This window comes from Macaca mulatta, chromosome 6, assembly GCF_049350105.2.
Source record: "Macaca mulatta isolate MMU2019108-1 chromosome 6, T2T-MMU8v2.0, whole genome shotgun sequence".
NCBI lineage: Eukaryota > Metazoa > Chordata > Mammalia > Primates > Cercopithecidae > Macaca > Macaca mulatta.
The window spans coordinates 75,213,846-75,226,676 of NC_133411.1; the positions used below are offsets into that span (position 1 = coordinate 75,213,846).

At 38.3% G+C, this 12,831-nt stretch overlaps 1 protein-coding gene and 1 pseudogene across 21 annotated transcripts in view; one reads left to right on the plus strand and one right to left on the minus strand.

The window, feature by feature from the left end:
• Positions 1-12,831, plus strand: part of MAST4 (microtubule associated serine/threonine kinase family member 4) — a 578,446-nt gene that overhangs the window by 508,912 nt on the left and 56,703 nt on the right. For all 20 annotated transcript variants that reach the window (XM_078004799.1, XM_078004800.1, XM_015140160.3 and 17 more), the window contains 4 exons: positions 22-97; positions 1,844-2,053; positions 8,245-8,346; positions 11,840-11,972. In XM_078004799.1, coding sequence (XP_077860925.1) covers positions 22-97; positions 1,844-2,053; positions 8,245-8,346; positions 11,840-11,972 — 521 coding nt within the window. The remainder of the gene's footprint in view (positions 1-21; positions 98-1,843; positions 2,054-8,244; positions 8,347-11,839; positions 11,973-12,831) is intronic.
• LOC114678805 (mitochondrial import receptor subunit TOM6 homolog pseudogene) lies at positions 6,281-6,895 on the minus strand (annotated as a pseudogene). Its single transcript, XR_003730347.2, has one exon. The product of XR_003730347.2 is annotated as a mitochondrial import receptor subunit TOM6 homolog pseudogene (transcript).

Genomic DNA, 12,831 nt, shown 5'->3' on the forward strand with positions numbered 1-12,831 from the left:
GGTAATTTGCTTTGCTTGCAGCCCTGGACGTTCTCCCGCCTGCTGTGACCATGAAATAATTATGATGAACCATGTCTACAAAGAAAGGTTCCCAAAGGTAATGAATTGAATTGAAGATGCCTAGCATCTAAACGAACAGGCAGCATAGGTTTAGAGTCTGTAAGGTGGTTTTGTTATGGGAAGTAAGGGTCCAATCTAGTAATGATTTGCATAAAACAGCTCCATAGTCTTCTTAGAAAGAGAAAATAACTTTAAAAAAAAATGTTAAGCTAACAACTGCTGAGAACTAACTGTGCTCTCTGTATGCTGAGCTGGCTCTAAAGTGAACCTGCCACTTGTGCACCACACATGGGGCAGGCCTGGTGAGGTGCCATAGGGAGGGTCTACTTTGAAAGGCCTCTAGACTGTGCACTTTGTACCCATGTTCTGGTCCTACACCATATTGTTAAGTAGAGACTGTTTTTCTCCATTAGAAGCCTGTAGATTGGTGTGTCATGAGAGGTTTTTTTTTCCACATTACTTTTCTGTGATTTCCCATCTCTTTAGACATTGTATTTCTAACCCTATTAATTTAGAAGAGAAGGCACAGTTGTCGTGTTCTCCAGTTAGACTGGTAAAAGAACATGAATTGAGAGAGCAACTGTGAAGAGTTGCTGCCAAGCCCTTGGCTGCAAGGACCTGCTCTCAGATGGTCCCATTAACTCACCTTGTTTCCACATCTTTCCCGCCAAAGCATTTCTGCACATTTGAGAAAAGGCCACTCTCCATGTTTTTCCTGATCCGCCCCCACAGCCTGTGTTGCCCTAAGCTGGAGAACAAATGAAAATCTTTGGTTTCATAAATCAAGAGTAGAGTACTTATTATTTGCAACTAACCCAGCATTGATGTCATTGATTAAAGCTGTTTTAGCTATTTATCACATGTCACTTGCTCACCAGGGAAACAGATACTGACTGTTACCTAGTTAATGCAGGTTAGGATATTAGAGGGGAGGAGGAGAGAGGAAGGAGAGGGAGTCTCCCTGCATATATAATTAATGTAAGTAAGGAATATGGATTAGGCAGTGGGTGACCAGAGAGAATGAAATGAAAGTTGGAAAGGAAATTTTAGGTTTATTTTACCAAGAGAGTCCCCTGGACTTTTGCATAGGATGTAGCTTTTTGGGAAAAGAAGATGATATAAGATGTGTGCTCCTGGCACATTAAAACCTAGCCAAAAAAGATACATTTTTAGCTTAGGTCATGGAACTCTAGCAACATCCTGATGTTTAAGTACAAAAACATAAAGAAATATTTGATATTTTGGACAATCCATCTGAAAGAGCCCAAGATCTTAAATGAAAGCATAACAATTCACAGATACAATTTGAGTTACTTGAAGAAGCTTACAGGGACCATTTTACATTTGATAGAACACAGAAAAGGGAGATTATCATTCTGAAATATTGATTTCACTTATGTATCCTCAGATCTTTATTTCACATGCTGAGGCTGCTGCTTTTTTTAAGCAACTTTTTAAGAACAGTTTTAGCTTCACAACAAAATTGAGCAGAAGGTACAAAGATTTCCCATGTACCTGGAAAGGCTATGTATGAACACCCCCAACATGCATTAGGGTTCATTCACCCTTTGTGTTGTACAATCAGTGGGTTCGGACAAATGTCTGATGACGTGTATGTACCATTATTTTATCATTAGCGAGGCTTCTTTTAAATTTGATTTCTAGAATCCCATTTAATGACTTATGGAGGTCTCTGCAAATGCTATAAAAAATGTGATGGTCGAATTGTTTACATGTGTGTTTCCTCGTATTACATCTGTGTATGTGTGTCTTCTCTATATAGGCTACAGCTCAGATGGAAGAACGTCTAAAGGAAATTATCACCAGCTACTCTCCTGACAACGTTCTACCCCTAGCAGATGGAGTGCTTAGTTTCACTCACCACCAGATTATTGAACTGGCTCGAGATTGCTTGGATAAATCCCACCAGGGCCTCATCACCTCACGATACTTCCTTGAATTACAGCACAAATTAGATAAGTTGCTACAGGAGGTAAGAACAATGCACCGTATAGTTTTCTGATTCATTTTGCTTTTCCCTGAAAAAAAATTCTTTTTTTTTTTTTTTTGCTTACAAGTTATAACCATGAAATGGAGTTCACATTCCAGAGAAGCAAAGAAGAAGGAAGAAAAAAAAAGAAACTCACCTGATTGCTACTTGCTATAAATTGATTCTGGTCATCATTTATAGTAATAGAAAATTAATGTAATAACCTTTACAGGAACCTTGGTACCCAACAATCTATGACTCTAGGATAAGTGGATTGTGAAGGATTTTGAAGCAGTGATTTCTTCCCCCTTTAACCATAAAGTTATAAATTGCCTGAGCGTATGTGTGTTATTTGATGATGCTATCTAGTTCTAATATCTGAAAAAGCTAAATGGAAAATTGCTGGCTTCTTCCAGGCTGTGTGTTCTATTAATTAACCTGCACGTGGTGCTGGGTAGTAAATGGCAACTTATATTTTCATTAGTGTCAGTTCTTTTTCTAACAAAATATCCAGTTTCCAAAATGACAGATAAACACAGGTCCTGTCTAGGCCTAACACTTGCATGCCTAGCACCTGATAACACCCAGGACAGGAAGACAGTCTGTATGGGGGAATGGAATGCATGTATAATATTGCTCTTCTGACTGAAATTGACCAGCCACAGCCTACAATGAAACCTATTTAGCCTATGTGTTTGTATATATTGTGTTTCTGTATCTCACAAGGCACAAATTATGCCTGTGTAAACATAATTATAGACACTTTTCTCTAAAACATGAATATGTAAATAATTGCAGAAAACTGAAGGAAAATATTAGCATCCTAATTTTTGAGAACTCTAACTGTCCTTGCCCCTGCAGAATTTAGCTGGCCAGATAAGATCCTTCTCTGGCTGGCAGCTGCTGCTTTTCTCCCCTTTGCCATCTAGGCCTTCTATACTCTTTCCCAATTTCTCACATTGCAACTGACTGCAGTCCACTGAAGCAGTCCCTTTCAGACTATCCTTAGGGGTGAACACATTGTTTTTGGGGTTTTTCTGTTAATTTCTTACTTGGCTTGGACCTGTTCTCTCCCGTAAACTTAAAGGAAAATGAATTTTACAGGAAAATGATCATATACTTGAGTTTCCTGGCAATGTAAAATTGCTAAATGAGTTACATTACAATATAAAATTGCTGTAAGAGTTGCCACATGCTTACGCTTAAAATTGTACTTAGATATCTCATCACGCACAGGTAACAGTCAGGGACTGGTCCCAGTCCACAGGCTGCCCTTTGACTGCTCTACACTAGAATATAAAGTCTCTGTGGGCAGGGATATTATTTGCTTTGTTCACCTAGGATGGTGTGTAACACATAGAAGGACTTTAATATTTTTTGAGTGAATGGCTTCTGATACCCCTCAACTCACTGACATCCTCCTTATTGTCATATCCACTGGACATTTTACTGGAATATTACTGCATTCAGCAGTGTTAAAACCCTCCTTTTCTCTGTCTTCCTTTTAATTTATTATTTTTGGGACACCTCTGACCGTTTCTTCTCTGCCTCTTCCAGGGGTTTCTCTTCCAACACCTGTTTTCTATAAGTTTTCCCACAATCACATCCTTAGTCTACTCCTCCTTCTCTCCTAGTCATCTTGTTGGCTGTCTTGGATTAAAGACCTATAGACTCTAATGGCTTCAAATCCTTATCTCAGACCAGTAGTCATCTTTCACATTTCAGAATCATGGATCCACCTGCCTGCTGAATCTCTTTCTACCTGGACAGCCCACTGAAGCAGCAGTCCCAACCTATGGAAAACTAGACAGCATTTCCTCAATCACACATGCTTCTCCCACATTCTTTTCATCTGTCATTGGCACTGCCATCTACCCAGTCAACTGCTGGAACTCTGAGAATACTAGACTCCCTCTCTCCCTTCGTCAAGCAACCCATTAGACCTCATAGTTTACTTCCTAAATATTTCTACAACCCTTCTTTCCTGTTCTATAATCACTACCTGGCTCAGACCCTCATCCAGCTCAAATCCTCATCCTCACCAATCTGCCTCCCTCCAGTCTTAACTCTTCAAATTCATACTTTTATGCAGCTGCAAGAGTATCTATCTAAAACTCTTTATTGGCTCTATTCTGCCCATAGGTATAAACCATAACATGGCCCGTTGCTGTGACCTTCGTCTTAATGCATTTAGCCGTAATGAGTTGTACTGACTTCTGCAGTCTCACTTTACCAACAGACAGGGGGCTCTTTGAGGAACAGGAGTCATCTCTAACTCTCTGGTGCTGAATTCAGTGCCTGGTGTTTATCAGTTCCTCAGAAACCGTGGAAGTGGGGAAGGAAGAAAATAGATACGACTGCATACCAAAATATTCAGCCTATTAGGATGTATCAAGTAATCTAATTCTGCTGTTGCTTTAATCAAATCAGAGTCCAGAAAATGCTGGAAACACTATGCATATTACTATTTATGAGAATATTTTGAAAGTATGTTTGCTAAATAGTGCACTTTTGAACAGAAGAGGCAGACACAGGAATTCTGTAGTCAGCCTCTGTGAGATACTCCTAATTCTGCAATTCTGTCCCAGGATATTACCATAGTTACCAGCTTAGTCCTGTGTTTTTCATTCCTTTATAGGGATGCCCTGAAAAGGGTAGGATTGCTATCCAAAGCTATTTACACTGAAATCCCCTACTTAATTTTGTTTCTGTGACAGACGCAGCAGATTGTTTCATGACAATTAAAATAAAATTTTAGGGTTTCACAGATCACGTGATGGGTCCTATCATTATTTTTAAAATGCTGATTTTTAAAGAAATTTCTTTTTTGGCCAGAGAAGCATGTATACTTGTGGCATAAAGGTCTTGTTGGGTATAAATAAGAATGGTTTCTTGTTTAGCTTTATAGATAAAGAGCTTCCTTCAGTCCTTTTGTAAAAATTTAAACTATTTGCCTAATCACATTTACAGTATTTTTCCAGAACATGGAGCTAATCCACTGCAGGGGGGCCTGCCCTTTTTAGATAGAGCCAAATTGTGGAACTTGCCTTGGTTTCCCCAGGATGCAGTTGTCAGTTCCCAACTGTGACATTCTGTGCTCTGTAGGCCTATCTCCCAGCCATTTTTCTCATTGTCTGTCTTTTCCATAACCCAAGTAAAATCCACGTTTCAGCAGCTTAATGCCTTTTTAAAGCCCTGAGGCCTAAGACAATTCCAGATGAATGCTTTTATGTCTCCATTCTTTTTTGCACTTACAGAAGTTTAGCCAAAGACAATAAAATACATAGGAAGCTCTAACCTACTCTCAAATCTGGGTCATGGTTATGTTTTATAGTGGCCAACCCTTAAAATACAGACACAGGGTATCCGTTAGTGTTTCCCCTTTGGAGCTTGGTGGTAACAGCCAGGAACCAATTTCTCTTCACGGGCTAATTGTGCCTTTATTTTGTGTTGTTTTAACAGGGCTCCTTCTCCCCACTTAAGTTAGTAGATAAAATACTGTTTGAGTTAATGTAAATTATATGTTTTATCCTTGGCTATGACTGATAATTCTTAGAACTAAGAAGTTAGAATGAACTGATTATGATTTTTGAAATTGAATTTATTTAATCTAAACTGACTTTTCTAAAGTTTATTAAGATAAAAAATTCTCATTTCTCTTTGAAGAGACAACCCAAAATGTATTTAGGCTTTTCAGATTTTCTTTATATTCCTGAATTTATAAAGCAAAAATTATTATAGTAAGAAGAAAGCTCTGTATCCTGCCCAAAGTGTTAACTAAGAAGATAGGTGTTTTGGTTTTTTGTTTTTTGGTTTTTTTTGCTTCATCTTTAAAGTTTTCTGTTTAGTTTGGTTGAGGATAAACCATAAAGAAGATGTAACCATATTTTTTGTCATTCACTGGATCTTCCAAAAATCTATTTTTGTTGCAAAGCAAAAATTGGGAAGAAAATGTAAAGGCAGTTTCAATATTTGAGATGCATATATTTGTGCATCGTTATATATGTCCTAGCATCCTTCCTGGGTACTAGGACCTGTTGTTATAGTTACTAGTTGGTTTTCTTTGAACACATTCTATTCTACGATTATTCACCGATGGTCATTTTTCCTTTTATTTTAATGTCAAAAGCTAACTGTTTTACTTTTGCCGGTATATGGTTTTTGTGCCTGTGTTTTGGAAAATGACTTTGGGTTTGATGGTTTAAATTCAGCAGACATATTACTTCTGAGTACGATCATTTTTTTTTTTTTTTTTTTTTTTTTTTTGTGTGTGTGTGTGCGGTATTTATTTCAAATGTTTGTTAAAACAGCAGTGTTATTTCTCAGGACAAGAGCAAAGATCACCCCCTGCAGAAGCTTGGGAACTATGTACAGAACTTTATAGAACAGAGGCCATACTTTAGCTTAAGCCTGTCTGCTGACCAGAGAATGGAATTCTGCGTGGACTCAAGGAACAAAAGGAAACTAGGCAGGGAGAGGGAAGAAAAGTGCCCATCTGAATCAAACTTCAGCTGCCATCAGGGCACATCTTGTGGTGGTCACAGATTGTAGGCTGTTTTTTGGAAGATTCGGGTTCAGCACAGGATTCCATTTGTCTACTTGGCTACACCCCTGGCTGAGGTGCCATGAGGTCAATGTCACTCAAGTTCCTGGCCAGCCAAACTCCCGCAGCAAAGAGTCCCAAATTTAGTATCAAGTTCCTCCGGAAGTCATTCCTATCTGTGGCAAAGCGGTAGACGCCCCGAAGCCAATCTCCCACGTTGTCGGGTATTTCGGGAGTTTCATTAGCCGAGCCAGCAGCGCTCACCGTGACCCCGCTGGAAGCCATAGTAGGAACCTTCGCATGGGCTGCGGTGGAGAAACCCCGATCATTTTTTATAAATTTGATCTCTGCCAGTTCTTTTCATGTGGGTAGGGGATTGGTCCTTGTCATGGTAAAGCACCTTCAAGAATGACTGTAAATGTTTATTACCGTGTCTGTGAAATTATATTGTACCAGCATCACAATGAAATGGTATTTTTTAATCCTTAGAGGAAAGTAAATCATAAAAACCAAGATTAAGAAAGTCTAAAAGTGAACGTAACAGAGAAGTTAACATTAAAACCTCTAAACTTGTTTTGTGCCTGTCTTGATATAGATTTATCTGATTTTTTTCAAGAAAATATTATTGAAAATTTAAATGACTATTAACAAACAGCTTTGCTCTCAGAATATTTATTGTGCTTGGGCAATATATAAAATAAAAATTTTAAAGATTTTAAGTTAAATTTTACTAAGTTAAGTGCCTTGGTATTATTTATTCAATGTGTGAAACTGAATTCACATTTATATACCCAGGTATAGGTTGAGCATTCAAATTCCAAAATGCTCCAGAATATGAAACTTTTTAAGCACCAACATGATAACACAAGTGGAAATTATCTTACTTGACCTCATGTGATGAGTGCACAAAATTCTTTAAAAATATTGTATAAATTTACCTTCAGGTTATATGTATTAGGTGTACATGAAACATAAGTGAATTTTTGTGTTGAGACTTAGATCCCCTCCTCAAGATATCTCATTTTGTATATGCAAATATTCCACAATTTGAAAAAAATCCAAAAACTTGTGGTCCCAAGCATTTTGGATAAAGGATACTCAACTGGTATATACTTTATCCAGCTAACACTTGAAAAATGCATTGTACGCTTTTTATGTGTGATAATATAATTAATATATAGGTGAATCATATTGTATATGTGAAATATACTTCAAGAATGTGTTAAGTGTCCAGGATAAAAGCAGTCCTTCACTATATTAGTCATTTCTTATGTCTAAGATGTTCTTAACTGGAAAATCAGGGTTCTTGATCAGCTTCCCACTCTACTTGTACCGTGTGCTTAATGTGTCATAAACTTTTAATGTCTCCTTCATTCATGGTTCACATTAAGCGCCCTTTGATTTTTAGCACAGATAATATATCAGAGTTTTGCAATTAAGATTTAGCTAATAGAAAGATTTTGTAGATATAGGAGTTTAATAGTGTCCATTTATATACAGATAATGTCTGTTTATCAATCTTTTAACAGCATTTTCTAAATCACTTGATTTTTGAACATTTGCAGTGATCTAATTAGCCTGCTTTGCTGATTTTCTTTTCCATTTAATGAAACAACTCTGCATCATCACTCTCTTTATTGCTTTTTCCTAGGCTCATGATCGTTCAGAAAGTGGAGAACTGGCATTTATTAAACAACTAGTTCGAAAGATTCTAATTGTTATTGCCCGCCCTGCTCGGTTATTAGAGTGCCTGGTAAGTTGCCCCTCGATGTGACTACATTATTTATTGTTGACTGGGAAAGCAGTTACCATCAGAAAGCTCCAGCTTCATTTGGTTTCCAACACCAGAGCTAAATGGAAAAAGTCAAAGGGAATTACAAGTTGTGAATGTTTATGACGTCGATATGTGACTTGTCCTTTCTGATTTTAAAGAGACTTCTAGACTTTTGCTCTACTAAGTGATAGTCATACGATATTCTAGGCAAACTTGAAGTAGAATCATAAAATAATGTGCTTGACCTTTTCTCAGCACAATTACTTTATGTCACAGCTAATTTAAAACTCTTGCTGTACCTCACTTTTTTGGAGTTGCCAAGATGCAGAGAAGGAATAGAGATAAATGCAGGGGTAAATAGTAACCTGTGATTTATAATTATTCTTTGTTTTAAAATGTGGCAAGTTAGAAAATAAGATGCTAACCATCCCATTTGGGAAAATACAGTAGAGCCTCATGCAGACCTGAAAGAATGAGACTTCTAGAGATGATTAGTTCATTTTAACAATTATATGTTTTTGGCTGGGCGTGGTGGCTCACGCCTGTAATCCCAGCACTTTGGGAGGCTGAGGCAGGCAGATCACCTGAGGTCAGGAGTTCCGGACCAGCCTGGCCAACATGGTGACACTCCGTCTCTACTAAAAATACAAAAATTAGCCAGGTGTGGTGGCGCATGCCTGTAATCCCAGCTACTTGGGAGGCTGAGGCAGGAGAATTACTTGAACCCAGGAGATGGAGGTTGCAGTGAGCTGAGATCACGCCACTGCACTCCAGCATGAGCGACAGAACGAGACTCTGTCTCAAAAAGTAAAAATAAATAAAATTAAAAATAAATACAATTATATATTTTTGGCTAGTGATCATTTTCCTGTTGAGAAGTTTTTGTTTTATGGAATTTTGATTTGAGGTTTCAGTTAAAACTGTGAACAAATATTAAGCTGTGAACATAAGAATTATTTTAAGGATCTACTAATATAGCATCAAAACTCACTTTTAAGTTCCACTGGCTATTAAAGTAATTATAACACCACATACAATACAGCTTTTCAGAAATACACACATACATACCTACATAATACGCATATGGTTGCAGTGCTTCGGTCTTGCCCTTATTTTAACTATCATCCATAATAATTTATAATAGTGAAATATTCACAGCACCAAAAATATATACTAGTGCCTTGTCAGACACAGAGGGAAAATCTTGAGGAGAAAGGTAAGGAGTTGGGAGGTGTAGGGAAGGGCTTTCTATCAATGGTGAGGACCCTTAGAATCATAGAATCAAACACACCATTTGGCATTGAGTGTCTCTGGAAGGCTAAAAGGAAAAAAACTTGGATACTTCAGCGAGAACTGGGTGACTGGTAAATCCAGGTAGAAGGGTTAGTTAACTTTTTACTGCCTCTCCTGTTGTAGCTTTTGAATTACGGACCACATGTTTGTACTTCCCACAATTGTTTAATTTAGGGGAAAGTTTCATTTAGCATTAAAACTTGTTTTTCTGGACAATAGATATGCTAAGAGCAGATCTTGCTTTAAAGGAGGAAATCAACTTTTTACAGTAATCACTCATAATCAGAAGAGAAAAAGTATAGCTTCTCAAAGATAGAAACAAGTGAACTTAGAAGTAGCTTGGAAATATTGCTGCTTTCAAAGTACTCTTTAAAGCTTAGATGAAACTGGAGTTTCATAGTATTAGGGGATGCTTCCCCCAAGCTATCATCTTATCCCTATAGGCTCTGTCAGTCATTGTAGTAGGTGTGTATGTAAAAGACTCTGAGTATTTACATTGGTTTAACTTTACTCCATTTACAGCAAGTTTTGTTTTTTTTTTTTTTTAATGACCTTTAGAAACTCCAGAAAAAATCCAGGAAATATAACAAATTAATAACTGGGCTTAGGCAATAAGCATAATTGTTTACAACACATAAATCCATGGCATCCCTTTGGGCACAGAGGAAAAACCAAACTTGGTTTCTCCTGCTGTGCTCTCACAACATGATTCTGACACCAGTTATGTGGGAGCCCCACACAACAAGCAAGCAAGCAGTTCTGCAGCAGACGCCAGCTGGGTGTCCTCCAATTCCATTCCAACACTGTCTACCCAGAGATAGCATCAGATCCCACCGGTTGAGGGGTCAATTCCACAAGAGTGCCCCTACTTCCAGTGTCAGTCGCGAGCTCCAGGTGGTTTGCCTGTGCCCCTCACTGTCTTGCTGTAAACCGAGGTTCCTATGACCCCCTCTCTGAGTTTCATTAGTTTGCTAGAGTGGTTCACAGGACTCAGGGAAACACTGAAGTTGACCAATTTATTATGAAATACATTAAAAACTCTACAGATGATGAGATGCATAGGGTAAAGCATGAGGAAAGGAGTGCAAAGCTCCCTGGCTGCACTGCCTTCCAGAAAACTCCACACGTTCAGCTATCCGGAAGCTCCCCAAATGCGGTCCTTTTGGGTTTTTATGGAAGCTTCATTACATAGGCATGTTTGATGACATCATTGGCCATTCATGATCCACTTAACCTTCAGCTCTTCTCTGAAGTGGAGGTGAGGATGGAGCTGCAACTCCCAACCCTCTCATCATATGATAGGCTCCCCTGACAACCAGCCCTCTTCCAGAGGCTGCCCAGAAGTGCCCAGCCACCCGTCAACTCACTAGAATACAGAAAGCCACTTATTACTTTGGAGATTCCAAGGGTTTCAGGAGTGGTATTTCAGAAAACAGGGATGAAGACGAAACATACATTTGATAGTATCACAGCATCCATCTAGAGTGTGGTGATCCTGAAGATATTTATTACACACTAGAAGCAACAGGCAGCCACATATACACAACAAATTAAATAGATAGGAAAATATATTCTCAAAGTTTTATAAGAGACAGAGGCTTTAATTTCCCATTTTTCTTTCTTGGTCTTTATGTGAATAGTGGTAACTTAATTTTATAGTTAACTAATAAAAAAATGGTAACTTTGAAGTTTTTCTTTCTAATGTTTTTGGATACTTCTATATTAAGAGAGTTTCCTGCAGCATTTTTGAGTAAGTGCATTCTAACATTCCTTTTGTTGCTGGTTGAGTGGAGAGAGAAATTGAATCTCAAATCTTCTGGATGGAAATTCCCAGATTTTACAACTTTGCCAGAAAGGCACAATTAAAAATCAGACCTGTTCATTTCCGATGAGCGAGATCTTAAGTGGAGCGTAGTACCTTCGTATTTACATTACAAGCAAATTGGAAATGATCATTATCTTTGGGTTACCATGTGCATAAATGTGTTGACTTAGAATATGAATAGGCTTCAAATATGAAGTGAGAATTACATACTTTTAAAATCCATTTGCCTCCTTTCTGCATAAGTAACTTACAGCCATGTATATCCAGCAGTTTTATTGTGAATGGGATTTATGTAATAAAACCTCAGACAATTTTGGCTCAAAGAAGTATCCATCTGTGTTTGTCTTCTGCTAGGAATTTGATCCGGAAGAATTTTACTACCTATTGGAAGCAGCAGAAGGCCATGCCAAAGAAGGACAGGGTATTAAAACTGACATTCCCAGGTACATCATTAGCCAACTGGGACTCAATAAGGATCCCTTGGAAGGTGAGTCCCTGGGTTGTTCCTACCTTTGACTTTGTTTATGCACCGTCGCCTCATAGAGGAAATCTTAAGTGGCAAATCTTTATTTTTTCCTCATGTTTTGGTTCTATCTATTGAAAAGTCCATATCTGGGGACTGGTTGCTATTTGAAGGAAATAGCCATAAATTGGGTCCTGAGATGCGACTGAGCATGACCCATTTTGTGTCTACCTAGAGTGTGGGTCAAGGCCTTGACATCCTTAGAAGCCTGTCAGCCTGAGAATGCCAGAGTGTCCCAGAGGGTTTTGATTTCAGTCTTCACTGAGTAGTTTTTCTCCTGCAGAGCTCAGTTGGGCTCTTTTTGAGAGTGCTTCTAATTTTTAAAATGTTGCTAAAGACATTATCATTAATTAAACTGACATTTAAATTTGCAGTTGACATAAAAATGCGGTTGATGGTAGATTACTTTAAATTGAGTACAGTATTCATAGGGTATATTCTTGTTTACTTAAAGTATAAAACATAGTAATATACAGGAGAACCAATAAAAATGTTTTTTTAAGCTTATAAAAGGATTTATGGGCTGGGCGCAGTGGCTCACGCCTGTAATCCCAGCTCTTTGGGAGGCTGAGGTGGGTGGATCACGAGGTCAGGAGTTCCAGACCAGCCAGGCCAATATGGTGAAACCTTGTCTCTACTAAAAATGCAAAAATTAGCTGGGCATAGTGGTGTGTGCCTCTAGTCCTAGCTACTCGGGCGGCTAAGGCAGAAGAATCGCTTAAACCCAGGAGGCGGAGGTTGCAGTTAACCTAGATCGCGTCACTGCACTCCAGCCTGGGCGACAGAGTAAGACTGTCTCAAAAAAAAAAAAAAAAAAAAAAAA